The sequence below is a fragment of the Arachis ipaensis genome, chromosome B03 (genome assembly GCF_000816755.2).
Source record: "Arachis ipaensis cultivar K30076 chromosome B03, Araip1.1, whole genome shotgun sequence".
NCBI classification, from domain to species: Eukaryota; Viridiplantae; Streptophyta; class Magnoliopsida; order Fabales; family Fabaceae; genus Arachis; species Arachis ipaensis.
Genome location: NC_029787.2, coordinates 2,903,166 through 2,929,598, shown reverse-complemented (window position 1 = coordinate 2,929,598; position 26,433 = coordinate 2,903,166). Strand labels below are relative to the sequence as shown.

The 26,433-nt window shown below is 34.3% G+C and overlaps 5 protein-coding genes and 1 pseudogene across 6 annotated transcripts; 3 read left to right on the top strand and 3 right to left on the bottom strand.

Annotated features, from left to right (window-relative positions):
- Positions 644–3,515, bottom strand: LOC107629255 (UDP-glycosyltransferase 86A1-like). The gene is made up of 2 exons (XM_016332000.2): positions 2,732–3,515; positions 644–1,675 (listed from the first exon to the last, which is right to left on the bottom strand). Exons 1-2 carry the CDS (start codon positions 3,258–3,260, stop codon positions 765–767), a joined length of 1,440 nt encoding a protein of 479 aa, XP_016187486.1. The 5' UTR covers positions 3,261–3,515; the 3' UTR covers positions 644–764.
- On the top strand, positions 4,893–10,401 carry LOC107629256 (dolichol kinase EVAN). Its single transcript, XM_016332001.2, has 16 exons — positions 4,893–5,052; positions 5,146–5,263; positions 5,534–6,203; positions 6,308–6,420; positions 6,539–6,733; positions 6,901–7,005; positions 7,326–7,396; positions 7,488–7,568; positions 7,636–7,850; positions 7,979–8,168; positions 8,361–8,426; positions 8,928–9,016; positions 9,122–9,236; positions 9,428–9,479; positions 9,565–9,665; positions 9,828–10,401. The coding sequence occupies exons 3-16, from the start codon at positions 6,001–6,003 to the stop codon at positions 9,939–9,941; spliced, it is 1,710 nt and encodes a 569-aa protein (XP_016187487.1). The 5' UTR covers positions 4,893–5,052; positions 5,146–5,263; positions 5,534–6,000; the 3' UTR covers positions 9,942–10,401.
- On the top strand, positions 12,213–12,590 carry LOC107632377 (auxin-responsive protein SAUR50-like). The gene has a single exon (XM_016336062.1). The coding sequence runs from the start codon at positions 12,213–12,215 to the stop codon at positions 12,588–12,590; it is 378 nt and encodes a 125-aa protein (XP_016191548.1).
- Positions 13,117–17,467, bottom strand: LOC107629257 (ABC transporter F family member 1). Of its 2 annotated transcripts, none has more exons than XM_016332002.2 (6): positions 17,311–17,467; positions 16,969–17,213; positions 15,664–15,737; positions 15,357–15,567; positions 15,030–15,264; positions 13,117–14,558 (listed from the first exon to the last, which is right to left on the bottom strand). In XM_016332002.2, exons 2-6 carry the CDS (start codon positions 17,188–17,190, stop codon positions 13,501–13,503), a joined length of 1,800 nt encoding a protein of 599 aa, XP_016187488.1. In that variant the 5' UTR covers positions 17,191–17,213; positions 17,311–17,467; the 3' UTR covers positions 13,117–13,500. The 2 variants fall into 2 exon arrangements, with proteins under 2 accessions (XP_016187488.1, XP_020973425.1); XM_021117766.1 differs by lacking the exon at positions 17,311–17,467 and adding an exon at positions 15,867–16,003 and having other exon boundaries at positions 16,969–17,103.
- Positions 18,336–18,858, top strand: LOC107629258 (annotated as a pseudogene).
- Positions 23,592–25,038, bottom strand: LOC107629259 (heavy metal-associated isoprenylated plant protein 3). Its single transcript, XM_016332003.2, has 4 exons — positions 24,863–25,038; positions 24,462–24,788; positions 24,291–24,381; positions 23,592–24,203 (listed from the first exon to the last, which is right to left on the bottom strand). Exons 1-4 carry the CDS (start codon positions 24,872–24,874, stop codon positions 23,782–23,784), a joined length of 852 nt encoding a protein of 283 aa, XP_016187489.1. The 5' UTR covers positions 24,875–25,038; the 3' UTR covers positions 23,592–23,781.

The following is a 26,433-nucleotide window of genomic DNA, read 5'->3' as shown; positions in this document are numbered from 1 at the left end:
AACAATTCTCTTAATTTTTTAAACAACTGATATTTAAATTAATTAAATAAGAATAATTTGTTCCATCGTTTTTTTAATTAATTTGATTCATCATATATCATATAGTGACAATACACAACGTCATCATCAAAAGTTTATATATAGTTGCATCATCATCTTTATAACATATTATGCTATTTTTAGAGAAAATAGCATGCATCCCTCTTTCTTTTAAAAAAATGTAAACATCTATTTATTACAATTCTCTTAATTTTTTAAACAACTGATATTTAAATTAATTAAATAAGAATAATTTGTTCCATCGTTTTTTTAATTAATTTGATGCCGTTATCATCATATAGTGACAATACACAACGTCATCATCAAAAGTTTATATATAGTTGCATCATCATCTTTATAACATATTATGCTATTTTTAGAGAAAATAGCATGCATCCCTCTTTCTTTTAAAAAAATGTAAACAATATTCATCTATTTATGAAGTATATATATACTTACTGAAACTAAAACAAACTACTCTTTTAGCCATTTTATAGAAATACTTATTAATAATAATAATAATCATCTTATTTTTATATTTGGTGTCTTCATTATGCAATCGTTTTACTCCATGTATTTTGAAGGCATATGCATGAGTTCTCTATAGCATGACCAAAATCTTTTAGATATATATGAAATACACATTCCACATATCTAGAAATTAAAGTACTACTAGACTAGTGGCATTTTATTTTATTTTTCTTTATATGACAAGTAGTGATGATTCAAAGACATTGAGTTTGTGCGTTGGGCTTGAATTCATTGACGAAGGCTTTCAAATTTTTCTCAGAGGATCCATTGGGACTCAAAGCATCTTCTAGCTTCTTCTTCATTCCTCTTATTGCATCCTTCAATTGACTCCCTAATTTATTATCCATCAAACGGTTCACATTTTTAGATACCTCCTCCTCCGTGATCACCGTCCGATCAATCAAATTAATCCCTATCTTCCAATTATCCACCACTAATTTCCGATTGGTAAATTGGTCCGTCAACAAAGGAAAACATAATAGTGGAAGCTCACACCAAATAGCTTCTAATATAGAATTCCAACCGCAATGAGTTAAGAAACCTCTAATTGCCGGGTGAGTCAACACTTGCCGTTGACTACACCAAGGTATGATCATCCCACGGTCACAAACCGCCTCCTTAAATCCAACGGGTAGCGGGTCGATATCATTCGAGCTCACAACATCGGGCCGGAGCACCCAAACAAAATTCACTTTACTAATCAAAAGCCCATTTGCAATTTTGCAAAGGCCACTTTTTGTGATGTGGGCATAGCTACCGAAAGATGCATACAAAACCGAACCATGAGGCTTGGAATTGAGCCATTGGGTACAATCTGACTCTGACCATAGGCTAGTTGGCACGGTGGCATTGGTGAACCCAAGTGGGAAAATGGGTCCAATTGCATAGAATGGTTTATAAGATTGTAGGGCTTCTATGACTTGTGGCTCTAGCTCTTGCACCGTGTTGCATAGCACAAAATCTGCACCTTTAGCATTATTAAATGCTGCGAAGATCAATTTATGCACCACTGATGATGTATCAGAGTCTTGAAGATATGATGTGAGATCCTTTGGATCAATTGTTTTCAACCCAGGTATATAGTCAATTGGGTCTTTTCTAATATCTGGATATGAAAAATAAAAAATTAAAGGAAAAGATAATTAAAAATTATGATGACCTCATATGATGTTATGACTAAGGTTAACAAACTAATAATTAATTAACCACTTTATGTTATGGTCTCACTATTATTGAATAATGAATATTCTGAATTATTCCAGATGCTTTTGACATGAGAGAGCGAGAAGAAAAAAAATCTACGTGTCGTTTTTTCATGATGTGTAGTGTGCATAAACAAATAAACCTTATACATGCAGAAGCTCAATATAGGTGGAACTTGCAAGCAAACAGACAAAATATAGAAAATAATTAAAGAGCAGCTGAAGATAATAATAATAGAGTGATAGCTAGAGACAATAAAAATGGAAGTGACAACTGACAAGTGATAAAATCAAACACCTTCGTCCACCACTACGACGGTTGCTTTCCTTTTTTTTTTTTTCAGGATTTCTCTCGGTGTTATTTTTAAATTCATCTATAGTAGTCTAAGATATATATGTTTGTATCAAGTATATCAACTCATTATATAATTAAAAATGTTCTTTTTCCAAAGTTTAATATCAAACAACTGAAAAGTAGTTAAATAAACATTCTTCGCATATACTAAAAATAGATACAAGTAAGGTGTTGGACTAAAATATTTGCCAATATTGATATAAAAAAAATTTGTTTCCCCGCTCACATTTCTCTAAATAATATATTTATACGATATGTATCTTAACAAAATTTCTTGAGGTTATATTTTTTATATTTAATTTACAATAATTGAAACTTTGTACTATCTATCTATATATTTAAAAGAGGAGTGTTAGGAGACAGTAACTTTTGTGATTTGTAGCCATCAAATAGCTATTAATGATAATTTTAATAGTGTGAAATTAGTGTGAAATTTTATTCAATGACTCATTTTTCTTTAATCACAATATGCTGGTCAAAATTTAATAAAGTTGCTGGCCTAAACTTCTCCTATTCAAAATATAAGATGGGAAAGACTTGTAAATTGTGATTAAATAATTTTCCAGAGGTAAATTAAGAAAAAGAAAAACATAATAATAATTACCTTGGCAAGCAAAATGACCATTTTTCTTAAGAAGATCCATGTGGTAGTAAAGCGTATAAACCAAAGCAGGCTCTGTCCAAAACGAAACGCAAAGCAAGCCGAACTTCTTGGCTATGGGTGATCCCCATACAAAGAAAGTGTCCACCACTAAGCATGTAACAGGTGGCGAAAATTGTTGCATGATCTTCGCCACCAGTTTTTCCACGTGGGCTGGCATCAGGTCCACCAATCCCGACATAAACTCGTCGTGGTTGAGTGACCTGTCCAGCTCCACGGGGAGGCCATCCGACACAGTATCGTACCGTATGTCGAGGCCGGACTCACGTGCGGCAGCGAAGATGTCTTCGCCGCTGCGGTTGCCGTTGATGGTTTTTGTGGTTTGGTGGTGGATGGAGTGGGTGTTGACAAAGGTGATGGTGAAGCCTCGTGATGCGAGGTTGATGGCGAGGTGCACTGAAGGGATGAGGTGGCCTTGAAGTGGATAAGCTATGAGTATGGCATGAGGGCCTTTCTTCTCTCTTGCTGCCATGGAAGACTTGCTTTTGTTCCTTATGGATCACTTTCGAAATTTTGAAGGGATTTTAAGGACATAATAATCTTCGCTGAGTCATTAGTGTGAAGTGAAGAAGAACATATGAGAAACTTATAATCCTAAATAGAGTGATAATCATCACTAGTAACTTAGAATATTTAATATTTATTGCAATAGTAGGATTTGACATAAGATGTCACTTTTAAGTTAATTTGGGATCAGATATGTATTGTTTAATGTAATGTTATCCTTTCTATTTTCTAACATGAGACACCAAAAAGTAAAAAAATATATGTTATATTATTTTTTTCTATTAATATNGTAATGACAAATTTTTTTAATTAAAATTTAAATATAGTTAAAATAATTTTAAATATTGGAAGTTTGAATTAATAAGCCATGTCATTAAATCTTAGACATATATAATTAAAGATATCCAATTATTCATTTTTATAGGGACCCAATATAAACAATGTTATTGTTTTATTATTAAGACAAATAATGATGGAAACTTACAATAAATAACATTTCTACACTTGGTTTGTTCTACTTTTTATTTTAAATATTTTCTATATCAAGGTTAAAAAACCACTTAAACTTAGTCCATTTTAATTAAGGAAAAGTAACCTATGAAATAAATTATTAATTTTTGAATTTTATAAAAGTATTTAATTTCTTAATCATCAAGAATTGTGATAACTTTACAACAAAATTTGCATCATTAAATCTCAATGAATATGATTCTGCTAGGATAAAGAATTTAGCAACATCTATTAGGTTTATAATATATAGTCGGTGAAATTCAAATATTTATGCTGGCTGCAAGTTCCTTTTTTTTTTTTACCAAAGATACGAAGACTCAAACCCGCAACCTCTTAGATGAGTATAGAGAAATTATGCCATTTGAACTATTACTCATTGGCGACTGGAGGTTCCTTTCTTAAATCAGATAGCAGATATACATGTTCATTTTGAAAAGTCAAGGTAGAAAAGACCAAGAAATAACAATTTAATCACCAAAAGAAAAAAGAATTCTCAACAAATCAAACAAAAGAAGGTTATATATACTATTTTAACGTAACCATTCGCCGAGTGTTGTGCACTTGTGCATGATATCGATATATCTGATCTTTTCGTAACAGTATTTCTTTTTGACTTTTCTCATTATTTGTATGAGAATGATGTAACACATTGATTTGTCTACACATAAAGCCATTATTATTGTTCCCGCCACCACTGTATATCTTACCCTACTACACAAATAATACTAATTAAGGTCGTCGTTCGAATTAACATGCATCAGTGTACTATTTAGATAAATCTTTCATATATCTTCAGAGTGAATTTGTAAACATAAGGAGTAAATTTCATGAATTAGATTTATATGTAAATTACTATTTAGATTAATAGTTTATATTAGGTTGATTTTTTTTCTTTTTGTGTGTACAATATTAGGTTGAATTTAGCAAAGAAGTAGAGATGACCATGATTTTTTTGGACGTGGGCCATTAAGGCCCAAGCTACCCAAAAGAACAATACAGCCCAACCCCAGCCCAATCTAAATATCCTAATTCATTCAATCTATTTCTTTTTCCCCGGCTTGTGCTCCAATTTACCGTCTTGAATGAGGATAGCAGACGCGACCCCTCCAATGATGCAGCACCAACTATGAGGATTCATTGGACTGTGAAGCTAATTGATGCCCTTCTTCTGTACCCCTGCGAGATGCTAGAAGCAATGAGGAGCTCTTGCAAAATCTCGAATCCCCGCGCCTCAAATTGGATCCATGGTATTGTTTCGGCTTCCAATATTTGATTGATCCGAACAGCTCTATGATTTTCAAATTGTATCCCTCCTATGTCTATGAAATTATGTCCTGCAGAGTTGTGATTCCTCCTGGATGGTCTCTGAACACTGCTGCTATGGCTCCGCTTGCTGTCTCTCTCTGAAATGTAGCATCATTGTTGCATTTTATCCAATCCTTGGGTGGTGGATGCCAGGTAATTTTTCTTTCTCCTATTCTTGTAGTATGTGTTGTTGCATTTAATTTCTCAGCAGCTGTCTCTGCATGCTCATGCTCTAGTAATCTAGCCTTCAATATGACCATGTTTGAGTTTAATTATGTTTTCTGGTGAATTATTTGATTTCTTGCTTTACTAATGTAGTATATGTAATCCTTTCCCATACTTTCCATTCAATCTGTGCGGCCAAATAAGCTTGTCTTCTCTATTAATTATGCTAACTGGGGTTCCTTTTAATCTTCTCTACAGTGGAACCGTCAAAATGTGCTATAATTTTCCTTATATTGAAGATGACCATGATTTAATCTGCAGGCTGATAACTAATTAAGTTGGTTAGTTGGGATTTTTTTTTTGGGTCTGGAGATTTTCCCTTCCTGATAGTTTTATTGGGTCAGGCCTTTTAAATAATGGGCCAGTCCAGGTCTTCGTGGGAGCACCTATGAGATGAGAACACGTAGGATTTGTGACGTGTAATGTGGTCTCTAGTTTCTACCCGCCCACAGTAGTGGACCCTCCTAACGAACTACGCGCTTCTGAGTTCTGAATTCCCACCAAACATACTTCATATCAAAATTCATATTCCTTTCATCTTAATGACATATTTCTATCTATACTACAAATTAAAAAACCTTCATTAATATCATCACTGCGAGCTACGAGCTGCAACTCCAACTTCAACTTCTGATTTGGATTCTATTTCTGAATTTTTTTTGTCCATGTCAACGACGACGTCTTCGTCGTCGTTTCTTAATGGCGAGAGAGCCGTTGTGCTATTCTTCATCGCTCATATACTCTTCTCTCTCCCTTTCTCTCTCTTACTCTCCCATGGCGTCCCTCTTTCTCTCCTCGCCCTCGCAGCCTCCTTCATTGAGATCAGCTACGACGCTGCCGCTTCTTCCTCTTCCCTCTTCCGCACCAGGTACCTACCTGTTTCTATTCAATTTCTCGATTTCATCCAAATTCTCGCGATTCTCCGTTGTTGTTTTTTTCTCATCCCACCGAATTCTCGTGAATTCGTTTCAGACGCGGTGCTTCTTCCGGAATCCTCCTCGGCGCCGTGACTCTCCCTGCTCTTCTACTCTCCAAATTGACGCAATTATCAAGAGGATTCTCATTGGCACAAGTTAATCTTCAAGGTTCTATATTTTCGCAATTTCAATTCTGTGCATTTTAGTATGATGATGATGATGATGATGATTGTTTTGTTTTGATTTGTCATTTGGTGAATTTTTATTTATTTTTGCATGTATGTAGAGATTCACTATACGACATTGCAATACTGGGCAACATCTGCCACCAGCTTCGTGGTGCTCGTGTTCCTCAGTTTTGTTCTGTTGCACCGCACTCCGCTTTCGCGTAAGGATTGGGGTTTAGGGTTTGGCTTGTGCTTCTTGTTCTTGCAAGCTTCACTGTGCGTTCTGGCACTTGCTTCTACCTCCTCCCAAAGTGGTGAGTTGTGTATGCCCCCTTCTATTTTTCATATTTCATGAGCAACTGCTCGGACTTGGGCTTCTGCATTCTTGTTGAATTGAGCCGAGCGCTATTGTTATATAAGAAGAGAAACATTGTGATTTTTTCTGTTTCAATTCAGTTAAGGAAAATTGTCTTCTATGCAGGTTTGCAACTTGCATTCAAGCTGTCATGGGTCCTTGGTCATGGATTGGCAGCAGTGATGCTAATTCAGCATTTTCTTGGAACTTTTCCATCTTGTGCTTCCATTGGTATGTGTTGCAAAGTGAAATTTATGCTGGTGGTCTTAGCCATCTGCTCTTCTAGCTGCATGGGATTTTCATTTTACTGTTAAAGTGGTCACTTTACTTTGAACATGAGTGCATTGTCTGTTTTACGAACTCTGATACATCTAGACCTTTTATAGCTATTGAAATCAAACACCATTGAATCATTCAGGATCGTTGCAACTTTGCTTTTTTGTTTGGTCAATAACAGTTCATTCACAGCCTTATCTGAAATCTGGAAATTTTTTATTTATTTACTTTTTGGACTGCTTGTTTATCATGAGAGTTTCCCCTCTTTTTTCCAGGGGAAGTACTTTTGGTGACCGCTGGTATTGTTCTCTATTTTGGTGACATGCTGTTGCTTACTGTTATGAGGGTTAGTGTTTCTTTACGCATTTATCTCATTTCTAGTGGTATAAGATGGATAAGATGGATATGGATTTAGTTGGTGATTACCTTTTGAACAGCTATGTGGACTACTGATGTCATCAGATTTGGTCACTGCAGAGTATGAAACTAGTCGAAGTGAGATAGGCATCATTATTCAGGTATGAGCTAACTCGTGTAACTTGTTAATGTAAGCTGGATCAGTAAGTTAGTTTACTGTTCTGACAGGGACTGCTGCTTGGCCTTCTGCTATATCCAATACCTTTCAAATATATTCTTCGTGTATGGGAATGGTCCACAAATACAGCTTCTGCTGAGTCAAAAAGATACTGTGAGATTAGAAGATCAATTATTTTCATTTCTCTCTTTGTATTGGTCATGGTTGGGATTGTACCATTATGGATGCAGTTTGTGCATGAATTTCATCTGCATCCTATTCTCTGGTATGATATCGTATTCAATATGATTTCTTTTGTTTGTTGCCATTGTATATATCACTGCATTATTATATCATTACCATTCCCTGTTTTGTATGATTAATAAACTATCATTTTGGAACATTTATTTGCAGGGTACTATCCTTTGTTTTGTCAGATCCATTCAAAAGACTATCACTGTGTATCTATTGGGTTTGTGTAATATGTCTCTCTGTGTTATATGTCTATGACATCTCCAAGAACAGTAGGGTTGAGAGAATTCTTCTGCGGAAATACTACCATCTATTGGCTGTCTTGATGTTTGTACCTGCTCTTATCTTACAGGTGATTTGAGATATAATTTATTATTTACAAAAGTCCATTGCATTATTTCCTACTTTGAGTGAAGGAGTGGCAATGCCAAATTTATTCTAATAATATATTCTTCTTACACCCACACTGTGTGATCATTACTAGGTTAGGCAGTAATATATATTCCAACAAAATATATACTTCTCACTGTTTCATTGCTTTCAGCCAGAGTTTCTTGATCTGGGTTTTGGTGCAGCTCTGGCAGTTTTCTTGACATTAGAAATTATTCGAGTAAGTATCCCTAGATGCATACTTAGCACTTGTTACTTTATACTTTGAATTGGCATGTTTCTTGATCATAGTTTCTTATAAAGTGTCCATAGAAATCTGGTTCTAAACCCATAGTAGCATAGATTTGCACTAATGTGATGAAATTGAAATCAACCAACCATTTTGGGTATATTTGTATGTGGCTAAGGGTTGAGTTGGGCAGGCTGTAGGTCCTGTGAGGCATATGTGCAATAATCCATTATCCATGTATTGTTAACGGTCAACCTGGAAAGAATGTAAGGGGGAATTTTGGATATTTGTTCATGTTGGATTTTGGAATTTTGAAACGCTTTGATATTCACAAGTTTTTTCTTTTTACTCTTTCATTTGCCTGAAGTGTTACATTGAAAATCACCACCAACAAATATGATCTAGTTTTCTAAAGCAATTCAAAGCAGGCTAATTGGTTTTACAACTTTTGTTTCTCGTTAGTTGCTTTGACATTGATATTTTTTGACCCAGATATGGAGAATCTGGCCTTTGGGACAACCAATTCATCAGTTTATGAATGCATTCACTGATCACCGTGATTCTGATTTTCTAATTGTCAGGTACTTTACACTTTCTTTCTTGTTTAAATCAAATTTAAGAGCATATATTTATGATGAACATTAGTTCCATCTGGTTCCCTTTCATGATGAACTTTCTTTTCTCAGCCACTTCTCACTTTTACTGGGATGTGCACTTCCTATTTGGTTGTCTTCTGGTTACAATGATCGACCCCTTGCTCCTTTTGCGGGAATATTGAGTCTAGGAATTGGAGATACAATGGTAATATTTTTGTTTCTGAAATATGTGATATTTGGCCTACATGGTTATTGATTTTGCTTTATGAAGGATAAATAAATTGTGTTTTATTAATATTATTGTTGTTGTTGTTGTTGTTACTACTACTATTACTACTACTAAATAATGCAAAAAGGTGTTGTTCAGTTGCTGTTAGTTTTGGCTATTTTGTACAGGCATCATTAATCGGGCACAAGTATGGTGTTCTAAGGTGGAGTAAAACTGGCAGTAAGTATTCTTTTTTCTTAATGATCTTTAACTTCTGTTTGCGTTATATGATTTGATATGAATAGCAGCTTTTTCTACTTGTCAGAGAAAACAATTGAAGGTACTGCAGCTGGTATCACGTCTGTTCTAGCTTCTTGCTGGTTACTCCTTCTATTGTTAGCATCAAGTGGATACATTTTCACCCAGGTACTATTCTCTCTCTTCCTCTCTGACCGCTACAAGAATTTCCATTTACTTTAAGAAAATAAACTAGCAAAGCTAATCAGAGAGGCCTGCTATTCTATATATATATATTTTCTCTGGATTTCTGGCTTTCTCTTTGACGATTTGTTACTGACCATTTTGCAGCATTGGTTCTCGCTGCTTCTATCTGTGACTGTTAGTGGTTTGTTGGAGGCATACACAGCACAACTTGACAATGCATTCATACCACTATTTTTCTATAGCCTTCTATGCTTGTAGATGCTGCAGCTTCTTCCTTCCAAAAAATAGAAGTTTATCTTGGATGAGCGGTATTCACTATTCAACAGAAGTCTTGATGATTTTTTAGCATATGCTTGCTTTGGCATATTCTTTTTGTAGATAACTGTTAACCAAATGCTGACAGCAGTGACAATAATTATTTGAGAGTTAGGGATGGTATACATAGCCAACATAGGATTGTTGTATCTCTCCACAGAAATGATAGTCATAGGAATAGTGTAAAAGGGGTGATGCCCTACATGGTAGCATGCTATTTATAGGAGTCACAATTTTTCATTTTTGATTGCCACGATGAAAAGTGTGGAAAACAGTTGAATATCAAATGAGTTTTCATTTTCATTCTTTCAATTTTCTCACGGGCATTGCACAGGTTAGGCGAGAGGGAGAGAGAGTGTGTACTTGTTGAGAATATGGATAATAAAACTGAAAATTGCTATCATATATCCTCATGTTTTCTGATCCCTAACCTTATTTATAATATGATTCTTTTTTTTTTCTTCAAGTGTATTATGAATATATGATATTCATTTTGAAGCGTATGCAAAGCACAATTGCAATTTTGTTACTTTCAGCGTTTCTAAAAATAGTAATACATGAATGAGGCATAAGATAGCATTGTCAACTCAAGTTGGTATAAATAGTAAATATCTTTCGCATTCTGCTGCACGCAACTATATGTGCATTCCATTCAATGAAACATTATTCAATTTAAGAGTCATTCTTGTATGAGCGGGGTTCTATCAAATTTGGACTATTTCATTGTTTCATAATTAGATGCATTATATTTCGAAGTATGATTAAGCAATCACATACATATATAGATATTGATCATCACTACTCACTTTTCGAATTCCATAGAATGTAAATGTCTAATAACAAGGCTTTATCTAATTTACATTTAAAAGGAAAATACAAACTGCAAATAAATATGTGGATTTTGTCTAAAGTTCAATGTACTTGATGCAAAAATGCAAAAACTATAGTAAGCTAGCATTATTAGTTTTGAGGAGATTTTACCAATACAAAGCCTGCATAAACTGAAATAACAAGACCATCTTGGCTTGGCTCTTGCCCTAAATTAACGGGGGAACAGCCTACATGATAAGAATTTAGTGGTTGGAGTTGGAGGGTTAGCTACTATTTGCCTAATGATACACATGTGCCTACTATTTCTGTACCATTCATTCACAATTATATATATATATATAATTGCAAAAGAAACACACACATAGACAAGTTTATATGAACATTATTTAATTTAAAATAAATATTTGAGAGATAATATATACGACGGTAAAAATTTACATGTAATTATTTTCATGTGCAGTTGATAGTTGATAGACATTAGATAACAATTTAGTCATACATGTTAAATCAATTAATGGTTCTCAAATAGCAACTTTACTGAAGATACTCCATATGAGTATCTAACATATAAAAAAGATTTTCATCCGCCATATTGTTGATAGGTCTCTTAATATATGATATTAAAACATCAATTATTTGTGTATTATCTTAATTTCTCTCTACATATAATTCTTCTTTAAGAAGTTATTCATGGTGGTAAGTCATAGAAAACTGAATAACATAACTATTGATAAAATCTCTTTTATTTTGGTAAATGATTATAGAAGAGTTAAAAAGAAAATCTAACATCTAAGTTATACTTATTGTGTTACCAAAGCTCCATCAAAGGCTTTGGTAATAATGAGCCTAAAGGTACATTATTCTGCCTACAATTAGCTATATCCAATTATATCATATTAAGACTAATCATCTGGTGAACTATCCCATCAACCCAATTGATCAAACTAACATTAAACATGTTTATTAATCAATGTAAGGTGGCATGGAGGGTGTGCTTTTCTCATTAATTATAATCTTATATGAATAATTTCATAGGCAACAACTGAAATGACATGTCAAGGAAGATAAGACAAGAGGCTCTTAACATGATAAAATGAAAGACATGGATACATTGCACCATATTCTGATTCAATTACATGTGTTACTACTAACTTTCTAATTGTAGCATGTTTATCGTGTCTGCTCTGTGCATTATATTCAATACTGTGCAAGCAATATTATCTTCTGTTGTTATGTCTTTTTTTATTGGCTTATATATATCTTATAAAGTTCACAAAAATAACATATACATACATAGATAGAGATACAATTTCAATTAGAAGGGAATATAATATAGTGCACTACAGCACAAATATATAGATATCATATTACATGATCATGATTATGGCTGAGGTGACAGCAAGAAATAGAAGCAGCAGCAGCAACAAAAAGAAGGGTTTAAGTGGTGGCATTTTGAAGCTCAAGATTCTGTTGGAAAAGCTTCATAAAGTTGTGTTATTACTAGTAGGTAAAAATAATAAACCAAGCTCATCATCTGTGAAAGAAGGCCATTTTGCTGTGATTGCTACTGTTGAAGGACCAAAGAGGTTCTTGGTGCCATTGAGGTGTTTGAGAAACTCTACATTCTTGAGTTTGTTGGAGAGAGCAGCTGAAGAGTATGGTTTTGATCAGCATGGTGCAATTACCATTCCTTGCAACCCTAGTGACATTGAGACCTTACTGGCTCATCATCAAGTGGAGAAAGAGGAAGATGAAAAATAAATCTTAATTTCTTAATAGGCTTTGTTTTCTAATGGATATAGAAAATTGGAGACAAATTTTCCTAGTACATATATGTCCTATTTTGCTTCTGTTTCAGCACCTATTAAAATTGTATTTCTCTAATATGCAGTGCCAGAGAGGATTTGATCTAGAATGAAAAGGCCTATATCCTTGTCCAATGTCAGGTTTGAGACTTGAATATGTTAGCACTTTCAACTTTTGATGTGCTATTATTCACTTTAATAAGATGGTGTACGTTCAAATACTATATCACATTATAAAGCGTTGATCAAATATGAGAAGTCTTTGCAATTAACGTTAAATTATTGGTCGAACATTTGTTTAGATGTGAAAATTTGTTTGGTGATAGGTTATTGAAATCGCTATGTCACATTATGATCCTGAAATTCAATGTGCATGTATTAGAGGTAGTGTATCCTTGAAATTCTTCAATGAAGTCGCAAAACTTGGAAATGCCTAGGAATATACTCATTTGTATCCTTAAAAACAAAACCAGCAATAAGGATGGGACGAAGACTAACAGTTATTATTAGAAAATACCATAATATCTCGATACAACATATAATATCTTATCATATCATATAATATATAGAACAAGCGCATGCGTGATTCAGATGGGGATCATATCTAATACTTAAGATACCATACCATCTTATCATGCTGGCAAAAAGCCACGCAATTAAATCATATTAAGAGAACAGTATCCTATATATTAGCGCCATTTTAAGAGGGTGAAGAGACATCTTGGCAACACAAAATTATTGCAAGGTTTTATGCACCGAATCTGTGATTGAACTTCATCATCATTCATCAGCCTTGAGTAACTCCGCAACTCAAATGGCAGCACCAAATCCGAGCCAAATAGCTCATGCCCCAGCACCTATCAACTTCAGTCAGATAAGCCTGCCTGTGATTTGAGATGCATCTTGAAGTCCATGATATCACCATCCCATCTGGTGATAGTTTGATTTGCACACACCCATATCTCATGGGCCACCTGGTTTATGAGCCTGAAGTCATGGCTAACGAGCACCATGCCGCCATCCCATTCATTCAATGCCTCGGCCAATGAGTCAATTGTCTCGATATCCAAATGATTAGTTGGCTCATCCAGGAGTAGCAAATGAGGCTGCTTCCAGGCTAGCCATGCAAATATCACACGGCTCCTCTGCCCATCAGACAAGTTCTTCATAGGCATTATCTGAGCTTTACCTGACAGCCCAAACTTCCCAATAGCTGCTCTCATCTTCTCTTCCTCATTTACAGGGTACTCTTTCATCATAAACTGGAGTGCAGACATCTCCATGTCCAGCTTATCAGCCAAGTGCTGGTGAAATTGAGCAATTCGAAGATGGTTGTGACGCCGGACCATGCCATCATTGGGAATTAAGTCACCAGTCATGAGCTTCAGTAGTGTACTCTTTCCGGCACCGTTGGGTCCAACCAGGGCTACCCTAGAGTCACAATCAACACCAAAGTCGATATTCTTGTAGATGAGATTATCAGGGGTATAACCAAACGTCACCTCAACAAACTGAAGAACAGGAGGGGGAAGTTTTCCCACATCAGTAAAATGGAACACCAAGACTTTGTCTTTAACCACTCTCTCGGTAAGTCCACCCCGTTCCATTTTAGCCAGTGTTTTCTCTTTACTTTGTGCTTGGCGAGCTAGTTTTGCCGAACCGTGGCCAAATCGAGCAATATATTCCTTCATTGAGGCAATCTGCTCTTGCTCCCATTTGTACTGCTTCATCTGGTTCTCTTCCAACTCGGAACGAGTCTGAACATACTGGTCATAGTTACCAGTGTAAAGCTTTAGTTTTTTGTTTTGCATGTGGATAATATTTGTGCAGACACCATTCAGGAAGTCCTGAGAGTGTGAAATCACAACCAGTATACGGTCAAACTTCTTCAAGCTCTCCTCAAGCCACACACAAGCTTCCAAATCTGCACACACAAAAGATAAATAATTTATATGCGCCAATCAAAACAATGATACACAAAAGTGAACTTGATGTATGACAATTAGCAAGTATTTGACCTAGCTACCTTCAAATAATATTGTACCAGCTGTGCTACTAGATATGTGCCTAAGCCTAATTTTAATTTGATTAAGTTACGCAATAACATGAGCAGATGGTGGAGAAATCTTCCATAAGGTGACCATATATAACAAGACAATCCATAAAGAATATGAATTAGATAATGAAACATGCAAATGATATATTAATGATCATATGCCTTTTAAAAGCAACAACTAAAACATATACATAAAGCATCAAGAGAATCTTCAATATGAACCAACATAATGCAAGAAATATGATTATCATGACCATTTTAGTGCATAACACAAGCCGATCTGACAAAATTTTCTCCATTCAAGACAAATGGGGAATTATTGCAGGAGAGGGAGGATACCAAGGTGATTGGTTGGTTCATCAAGTAGAAGAATGGTTGGGTTCATAAATAGAGCTCGAGCTAGTGCAATTCTCATTCTCCAGCCACCAGAAAAATCACGTGTCTTCTTTGCTTGCATCTCCTTGTTGAAACCGAGACCATGTAAAATTTCAGCAGCACGCTTTTCTGCAGTTGCTGCATCTAGGGCCTCTAATCGTTCATAAATCCGTTCAAGAGTTTCGCCACCACCATCGTCCTGAAATTAAAGTCACCTGGAGAAAGTTAGCAACGCATCCAAATAACGTAACAAATGGGTACTAGTCAGCTGCCTTACTACTTAAAACAAACCTGAGCAGCCAAAGCTTCCGCTTCTTTTTCCAACTTCAATCTTTCCTCGTCGCAGTTTATGACTGCCTCCAATGCAGACATATCTGTGGCTTCAATTTCCCTGCTAAGGTGATAGATATCCATGTGCTCAGGAATCGGAAGTTCACGGCAACCTATTGCCGTAAGCAAAGTAGATTTTCCACATCCATTTAATCCAAGTAGACCATAGCGTCTGAAAGAAATTTAGAGTACTCGCAACTATCAGTAAGAATCCAGTTACACAGACAGTAAAATATCTAAGCCTATCAGGTGAAGGCAGGCAACAAACCTTCCATAGTTTAACTCCAATTCAGAATCAACTATTAGGTCATGTCCATGGAATGTAACCGATAGAGATTCTATCTGTAATAAAAACACAAAGAAATGCATTAGTATACTGCTCATGATTCCAGCTTATTAACAACTAGTTCTAATTAATATTTAATAATGCAGAAACGTCCTTTTACTGCACAATATTACAATTTTACCTACCTCCAAAGAATTTGTAATAGGTGAGTAATTGGTTACATTCAGAAAGGAGAACCAAGCTATTGACCCTGCCAACATGGTAGAATGCCCATGCTACAGACCCAGCTGCTCGGCTAGGCGCTCAAATACATGCACCCACGCTAGCAACAATAAGCTAGAAGTAAGACACACTAAACCGGGAATATCTACCAAGTTTTAGAGAAATTAAGCATTACCAAACTTGATAACTTTTTTCTTTTTGGGTATATTTTGCTCAAGAAAATCTGCATCATTAATTAATGAGGTTTATTGACATGTATTCCCTATTCCCCTTTTAAATGAAAGAAATGGCCAATATGCATACACAAGTAAGCCAATAGTTTCAACTGAATAACCCAGGCCAAAATTCTCTTAAAAGGTCGAGAAAAAAAAAATCATCGTTTAGCTAACTGATTCGGTAGTGCTTCTTTTTTAATATATAGAAAACACTAGTTAAAATATCATACTTTTTGAAAACAACATTCAGTTGCTAAAAGTAAATTTCGAAACACATGTAGCAGAAGCTCAATGTAACATATTCTTTAACAATAAATATTAGAACAAGCAGCATACGAAATGGTTGCTGGGTCCTTTTTTAATAGCTCAGAGAAACGATAACAAATGTTTTCTGTCCCATTTTCAATTTCTATCAAAGATAAAAGAATTATATATACAGTGTAAGTGACAAACTAAAGGATGCACCGCCCACGGATACATTTCAATAACAAAATCAGGGTAATCTACCTCTTTCAATCTCCTTTTATCCCACACTCCTTGTAATTTCACATTTTATGTTAACTATTTCCTTTTAATCAAAACAAAAGAAAGACACAAAATACAAAAGGCATGACATTATAAGAATGCAAACTCGATAGAATCTTATCACCATATAATTCAAAACTTCCAAAGCGTATTTTATCAATTAATTAACAATAAAATAACACTGCAAGACACATGCATACAGCTTAATTATTAAACAGAATATTCCTTTAAGCGTATTCCAGGAAACATGAAATTCCAATTATTATTTTATATAAAAAATAAATAAAATTGATGGTTGAAAAGTTGGTTAGTGTTTGTTACTTACCCGAATATCCCTGGACAGAGGATGGGAGCAGAGGACACCAGTACAAGTACGATCCGATATACGAAGGTCGGCGATCTCATTCGCCACTTTAACAGCCGCCTTATGAGCGTCAACCGCCGCCACCTTGGAAGCAACCGCGGCAGCAGCAGCCTTGCCGCCTCTCTTAGCTGCGGCGGCGATCTTCTTCTGCGCAGCCTTCTTCTTGCTTGCGTCCGACACCATCTTCAATCTCCAATCTCCAATTCCTGCATATCACACCAAAAATTTAATTCATAAATTAAAAAAAAAAAAACTTCCAATCTTCAATTCCCCAGAAAAAGATTAGATCGCGGAAATACGAACCTGAAGCTCGATGCAAAATTTAGATCTAGATAGAGATGGAAATCGAAATGAATATCGAATGAGCGTGTAGATGCTGGATTTAGGGTTCTTGAGGTTTCTTCTGTTCAAGTTTTTCGGAGTATTTATATAGTGAGGTTGGGCTTTGAGATTTGCGTGTGGGACTGTGACAGGTGAGAGAAAAAAGTGAAAGTCAACAAAACCTTTTTGAGGTGGCACCTTTCTACACCACTCTTCAGCTCTGATTTTTTGAGACACAAGGAAGCTAGTGGAGTTTAAAAAGCCTTTTTCATTGGGCTTCACTTCTAGATAGGCCCATTGACAATAACATAAAATTGGGCCTAAGCCCCAGAACAAGCCCAATTTTGGTCCATTATTAATCTCTAGCTTTTGGGTTTTGAGCCATCGGATTCTCGAGATTCGTTATTCAGTTTTGGTAGTTTTTGAAGTGCTACGGGTATGAGTTTCATTTTATTTACTTGCTCATGATATGTTTGATGAAATGCCTGAACTACATGTGCTTCGCAAATGAGTTTATTGTGTGGATTATTGTTTTAGTGAGCTCATGGTTGCTGCTTAAAATAATGGTTCCTTACTCTCATTATTCCTTGATCTCTTGATTTCTAGTTCTGTGGTTTTTTCAACGTAATTGAATAAGTTGATTAAAGGTTGGTTACTTGTTTACCTCTTTGGACAATGTTCATAAGCTAGGTGACATGTTATATTCATATTTGAGATTTCCATAGTTTGATATATTTACTCTGTTATGTCACGCTCATTGAACTGCTCTTCATGGTTTTAAATTTTGGCGTCTCAATGTTGTGATGCATCTTGAGACATTTCATTTCGTTATACATAAATCTTTTCTTTTATGTAAAATTTCAGATTTGGTGGTGTATCCTTCATGTTTGCAATTAAGACATTAGTTTCTCCTTTCATTATGTGTAGCATTGCTTTCCATCCTCCCTTTAGTTTTTATTTAAACTAATTTGTGTGCTTAATTTACTATGCCATTAGATAATTGAAGAATGACTGTTTTGAAGCGGTATGTGCTGAGGCTTGAGGATATTCATATCGTTAAAACACGTTACGACAAACGTGGTGGATAGAAACTATGGTCATATTGTAGCAACCTTCTCCATTGCGGAACACTCCATTAAACAGTCGCTTGAGTGCGGCCGGTCATGCAATGCAAAAGCAGTTGCTGTTGTTGGGGAGGTATTGGCCATGCGGCTCAAAGTTGAGGAACTTAAGGATGGACAAGGGAGAGGAATTCATCTCAATGTAACCAAGGAAATAGAGAAGAAGGGATTTAAGAGCCAAACCAACGTTTGGGTTATTGTTAATGCCCTTAAAAACAATGGTGTTAAACTCATAGATGAAGATGATGGTAATTGGTAACGATTCTTCTCCTAGCCATTCTTAAAATATCTCTTGTATATTTATAAATATATTAGAATGTATTTATATGCCAATGATAATATATGAATGCAGTGATTCAATACTAAGAACATCTTTGCAATATAGTGAATATACAAATACATCTATCTTCTGTTGTTTTTTTTTTTTTTTTTTTGTAAATCAGAATAACGTGTACTAGATGCTGTCATTTTTGTCACTTAGTTATGTATTTTGGGCTGCTACTTTCATTTGGCATGCATATACTTTAGTATGTGCATCACTCAAAAAGTTTATGTCCAAACAAAAATAGGTAATGATACCTACAAAGGAAAAAAATATGTATATCATAACAAGTCCATCATACAAAGTTTCAGTGTTTACAATTTACACTTTATAGTGCTTACCCTGCACAATTTTATAGTTTTATTGAGACTTTCATGAAAATATGTTATAGGCAAAAATCATAGAGTTGACCAGACTTAGTTGTAACTTGTAAGGTTGCTAATTGATATAATATTCAAAGAGCCAGCCAAGACTGACCATGACCACTTTTCTTGGACTTTTCTAAGGCAGCATGGAAATTTTTTAACTTCCAAATTAAAGGATTAGCATTGTATTTCATCCCTTCCTGCTGCTGAAATTACTTTAATTTTTTTTCAAATGGCAATTTGATTTTCTCTGAAATTTGGCAAAAATCATGAGCTCTTTTCTATTTAGTATTTATTTAAGTGACATTAACTTCGCTTTATGAAAGATAGCGGTATTTTGAAAGATTTTATTTTTTAATTTATATTAATAATTAAAGAAGTGTAAATAAATACTTTTGAAACTGGAACTATCTTCATCAATGTTTTTGCTCTCTATCTTCTAATTTGGTATAACAAATTGTTTTTGACTTAAAGTCAATGTATAACAGTGGACTCCAATGATCTTATGCAAAAGAAGAGATGACATTAAACTTTGGATGTTACACGAGTTCAACATAACAGATTGGATAGGTATTTTTTCCACACACTGATTAAATCCACAACTAGTAGTGCAAGTTACTTAATTCCATAGTCATCTTAAGTTTCAATTATTTATGTTATTTGTAGCTATTTTTATCGACCATTGAGATTCTTTGGTTGTTAAAGAAGATAAGGAAAACTAAGCAATGATTCTGTTCGACAATTGTCATATTCAGCCATCAATTTTGTTTCTTCATCAATCACTATTCACCATGAAAATTTGAATAAAATGAATATAAATAAGAATTTAGGGTACAGTAGATAAAAATGAAAAGGCTTCAACTTCAGTTAATATTGTCTATGATGAATTACTATTGTTACTGGCGAAACAGTTAAAAGCAAAAGCAAAAAGGTTTCGGATTTTTTGGCTTTCTTGCTTTGTGCACAAAAGAAAGGACAAGGAGGCAAAAGTTCACAAGCTCCTCTTAATAAGAAAACTATATAATTTTGAGTTAAGTGATTATATGTGTTAAATTTTAATTATTAAAAAATATTAAAAAAAAAAAACGTTTTATGGGTGTTTATGAGAGCATCCCTAATAATAATTAAAAAGGATCAATTTCTGTTTCATATGCTAACACAATGAACAACAAATCCTTGTAACCCCGCAACCATTTTTTTCTAAAATTTTATAAATTACATTTACACGTTTATAAGTGAAGAAGAATACTAAGTAGTTTCAGACCCTTTAAAGTGTGTGGCCCCTTAGAGAGAAAATCAACTATGAATAAAGTTCACTTCATTGTCAATTTTTTTTTTTTTTTAAAGGTGCATTTTATTTATTTCCTTGATGTTAGTACTATTTAATGCTCCACCACCATGTTTTCTGTGTGAGTCTGTGACATTTCTTACCTTCAAGGTAGCCATCATTGTGATCAATGTCTAACATTATTTGTCCGCGTTATTAAGTAACCAAACTAATTATTTAATTTGTTGAATTAATTAATATTGTTTATGAATACATTGATAAAATGTGGTACTACTTCTACCAAACAAAACTCCCTAATAATTACAAATAATTGTCTTGTTGACTTGTCATTTGCTTCTACCAAATAATAATTTCAACATATGATGATGGCTTAATTGCTCTCAAGTTTTATAAGATAATTAATTGACTTCATTACTTCTAAATAATTTTGGTATCAAGGAAGTGGAGAAAGGACTGCCACAAAAGAAGAGAGACTGAAAAGAAAACCTTTGGTATATTCTAAAACTTATGATAAAAATATAATGAATTGTATCTTTAAGGAAAAAAAGGGGTATCTCAATAATTCCTTTTGAAAAAAAGGGGTATCACTTTTAACTTGATTGTTGTGAACTTCTGAGATATCATATATATATATATATATGTGTGATGGTTATTTACTTATTTATCCTCACATGGCTGCGTGCTCATCACGTCTTAGAGCTTACGGTTAAATAAAAGTCTATGAATAATGCACTTTAATCACATGGACATGGAATCTCAAAGATAGGAGGAAAACAAATTGAGCACGCCTTTTATTTTATTTTATTTTATTATATAATATACAAAGATAGCATATTTCATCATTTGATTTTGCGGTTAACCTCTCTCAAAGTTCCATTTAGCAAGTAATATCAGAATATTCTAGTTTTGTTCAAAAGGGTTGTCTTTATTAATTCTCATTCACAAAGTTAGAACTGCCAATATTCATGATAAAATATTAAAGAGAAAGGTAATCATTCTTCTTTTTTTTTTTTCTTTTTCTAATATAGTGATTAACATATATAAGTATGGATAAATACTTTTTGAAATGAAGGTTCTTGTTTCTTCCCACACAAAGTTAGACAAAAATCAAATAGCTGGGGATATGATGGTCAAGGTAAGCTTTTAGCATCATCATATATCATATAATAGCACAAAGACATTCCATGCATAATGACAATCCCACTACGTTACTAATAGTATTTCTGTCAACTTCTGTCAATACATTACTAATAGTATTTCTGTCAACTTTTGTCAATTTATTGTATTTAATAAAAGTATATGTATCTAATAAAAATATCTTTTTTATAACTGTATTTAATATAAAAGTGTTTTTATATATATGTTTTTTGGATATGTCTCCTTATATATGTATTTAAAATATAATAATTAATTATTATTAATAATAAGTTGACAAATAATACGTTGGTACCCTATACTTTTCCAAAACCCATATGCACCATCATGATCCCTTATGAGTAGCACATGCAAACCAAAGTAATCCCCTGTGTGAAAATAATAGGTAAGAACTGTTAGATATATATTATTATGTTTTATTGAATTATTTAATATAATACATTTTTAAACTTAGTTATCATTTTTGTATAAAAATATTTTGACGTAAATAGTCACTTTTAAAAAAATCAATGTAACTCATCAACTTTCACTTGTTTCCAGATAATAATAAACGAACCCAGAGATCAATTCACGAGTCATTTCATAATCATTACACTAAATTACTTGATTATATACTTTTATTAGTGCTAATTATATAAGGGTCATTCGAGGAAAATAAAATTATAATGTACTCCACATATTGAAGACATTCATAAATATGGTTGATATTATATGGAGCGTGTTTGGCCATACTTAGAAGTTAGAAGTATGGTACATTTACATCTTGACTAAAATAATTCAGAAAAATGATACAACCACATTACAATAGTAGCTAAGAATAAAATCTTCTCATTCATGTTAAAAGGAGAAAGGGGAAAAAATTGTTCATCTCATTCATAAATCAATGAATCATAATCATCATCTATAAATTTCTGTCCATTTTTGAATGCCACCCGTGTCTTTCTTCTTGTCGATAAATTCATAAATATTTTACACGCTGGAAATGTTACTTTGCTAGAGAATTTTATGGACAAACTTCACATGTCTTCAAATTCATTGCTTGAGTGATGGGGTAATGAAAATAAATATATAATATTGAAAATTTTCATAATTTTGGGTTTCTACATATTATTGAATATCTCATTAAATGGTAAATTTTTTTACTTTAATTAAAGCATACATACAAGTCAATGATTTACATTTTACCACGTCTAGTATAGTAATTAAAAACTATAAAATTTTACTCCTTTCATTCTTTAAAAGTGTTCATTTTTTAATTTTTAATTTGGATTAAGAAAAAAATTAGAATGTGTTCGATTTACAATTAAAAATAAATTTACAAATAAAACTGCTCTTTAGACTAAAAAAAATCATAAGGTTAATTTACACGATAAAATGAGAATTTCTGGCCCAAAGTTATTTTTGCTTGCATGATTTAAAATTGAAGTGGTGGGCGGGGCATTTAGAAAGCAATAGGAAAATATCCAAATTAAATTGGAAGAAATTATAGGAAGAAAAGCAGTGTGAAAAGAAAAGATAGAATAGGCCAATAGGGACAACTATGAATGATATGTAAAAGAGAGAGAGGCGCACCGCGCAAGGGAATGGAGTAAAGGACAGTTTTAAAATCCACTAACGAACCTGGCTTCAGGGTAGTGGCCCCTCGCCCCAAAGGAATAGGACAAAATTTTGAAAGCAAAATAGCAAGGACAACCGTATTGCTCACCTAATAAGGACATGCCATGCCCCTTCAATCTCCATTAACTTTGAACTCTATTTTACTCTCTACTTCTAATTCTCGTCCCTCTTCACAAACATAAAACCTCACTACTAATAGTTTTTCTCTCTATTTCCATAACCTTTTTTGAATATTATTATTGTGTATCTTAATTTATCGGATTCGGAGCTTGATGAACATTGGTAGCACCTTCCCGTTGCAACTTGCAAGACATTGATTTGATTCCAAATATTATATATATTTTTTTAACCAATTTACATTCTCTTAACAAATTAAACAGCTGTGGAAGTGGGGAGAGAGAAAGAGTATAGAGATTCTCCAATTTTATTTTTTTTTGGTCATTTACAATAGCATTATAGCTAATAACAAATCCTGATTTGGAATATTGGTTACTCTTAATCACAAGTCACAAGCATTGAAAAGGAAAATAGAGAGTCTCTATTGGGTATCCCTAAAGAGCATAATAAGCGTGGTGACGATGACGATCACATGAGAGAACAAGCATGTGGGTTCTCATCACTGAAGATATTATGAGGAGGTGGTGGCGGTGCATGCAAGTGAAACTGCTCCGGGTACGTATACGCAGGCATATAGCTGTAACCGCCATGATGATGTGGATGCACCACAGGAGCATATCCATATCCATATGCAGATGGAAATGGAACATGTGGAGCTGCTATATACTCCATTCTATTCAGCTCCATCGTCACCATTTCTTCATTATTATTATTACCACCCTTGTTCTTCTTGCCTTCATTGTTCTCCTTGTTGTCTGGTTTCTTGGGTGGGACCACCTCCACCTTCCTCTTGAGCTTCTCCGTTAGATTCGCAGCCAGAGCCTTGACGTCCATGGTCCCCTTCACTGTCACCGTATCTTTCTCTTTGTTTATCTCCATTTCATTCACCCCTGCAAATTCAAATTCAAATTCAAATTACATCAACACTAATTATTCCATTAATTAATCAATTCGTGTGTGTATAGATATAGAAATACCTTTGGTTTTGGAGACAGTTTTGTGGATTTTGTCGACGCATCCCTGGCAGTGGAGCGCCACCTTCAGAACCGCCGTCGTCATTACCGGAGTCTGTTACAACATAATAATCAAATTGAATTGAAAGTAGAAAAATGACAGGCTGGCACAGGGGGACCATTACTGTTACTGACCTCTTTCTCTTTGGATTTCTTCTCCTTGTTATCGCCGTCGGTTTTGTTCTCTTTATTATGGTCGCCATTGTTGTTGTTTTTCTCCTTCTTGATCTGAGGTGAGATAAGAATCACCTTCTTGTTGAGCTTCTTCTCAAGCCTCTCCTTCATTTTGGCGGGATCTGAAACTTTTCCGGTGACGGTTATCTTTCCGGTGTCGCTCTCCGCCTTGACATTGTTGACGCCGGGGTAAGAGCGGAGGCAGTGTCTGATCTTGGAAAAGCAGCCATCGCAGCTGCAATCCACCTTCAACACCACACTGTTTTCTCCACCCTCGCTTTTCTTCTTCTGCAACATCAAATTCAAATTACAGCACAATAAAATAAATTATTCATTATTTTACAGAATTTTAAAATGTGTACCTCCTCGCCCATTGTGGTGGTTACTCTGAGTTGAGTGAGTGTAAGAGTGTTGTGGTAGCTATGCACTCAGCTATAACGCTATATATAGGGGTGTAGTGTGTAGTACAGTGATCTCAATAACGCTGGCGCGTGTATGATACTACCCACGGGGCCCACGCTGGACTCTTGGCGTAACATTCTTCCCATCTCTTTCCACTTTCCTTCCTTCTTTCGTTATTTATCATTGACTTGACCCAACTCACCCAAGTACCCAACGCCATAGTAGAAACTTCTTTGCTCTTGCGCTTCCTTTAATTTGGGCCCATGCTTTATAGGCCCAATATGTAAAGCAGTTCTCTCACCCAAAAAAATATTAAAGAGGGCTCTCCTTAATCCAACAAAAACTCTCTCTTTTTAGGGCCGGTAATGTGCCCTTGGAGCAATTTATTCTCATCTCAAAAGAATAGTTACTTCACCAAAAACTCCCCTTTCTCACATGCTTCAGTTGTATCCTTGCAAGGGCCCTTCTCTTTTCTTTTTCTCAAGAGGATATATGTGATCTAAAAGTCTCATAATAGTTAAGTACTTCAAATATATTGCACTAGTTCAAAAAAAAAAATTACAAGTTTCACATTCCTTAAGTATAAAGTTTCAAATTATTTATAAATACAAAATCTTTCTCTCTTTATAAGTTCATTTTTAGAGTTAAATTAGACCCACTCAATTTCAACTTAAATGTAATATCAGAGATTATCTGACCTAACATTATTAGACCACTCATTCACTTGCAAATATATGTTCATATATTTTCGAACACTAATTTTTAGAGTTGAATTATACCCATTCAATCAGAATTTTCTTCGTATTTATATTGAATATGGGAGTTTTACATTTATGGTACATCACATCCAAAAGATAAAAAGGATGGTAGTGGTTGTTAACACATTTTTAAGACATTAGGCTAATTAATTAAGCAGTTCAGTCATGTTTAATGGTTATTGGTGCACTGGCATATAACAGAGAGAGTATGTTGATCCAATTTTTTTTTTTGAATGTGCACTGTTAAGTCACATTCCTATTGAAAGATGAAAGTTGGTTGGATGTTTGACAAATTCCAATTCTAGCAATGAAAAATAAAAACAAAGTTGATATAAGGAATTAGATATTTTAGAATTTAGAGGAAGCAGGGGCAACTCCCAAGAAAGTATGAACCATACACGTGTTTGAGAAAGGCTTGATTCACGTGGAAGTAGACTTGTTGTTTGGACGAAGAGAAAATGAATGGAAAGAAAATAAAAAAAAAAAATTTCTTTTGTTTAGATGAAAAAAAATAAGAAGAAAGAAAATTATATTAGAATAAAATTATATTAATATCCTTACTTATATTATATATAAATTATAATTTATTAATATAGAATTATAAATTATGTTCCTATTATTTAAGCTAGTTTGTGAGCTCGAGTCAGTTCATGAGTTGATGAGTTGAGTCGTGAGTCAAACTCAATTTTTATGAGTCAAGATTAAGCTTGATCTAGCTCGACTCAGCTCGACTCACTTTCAGCGTTAATGATCCTCAACTCTATCTTCTGCAA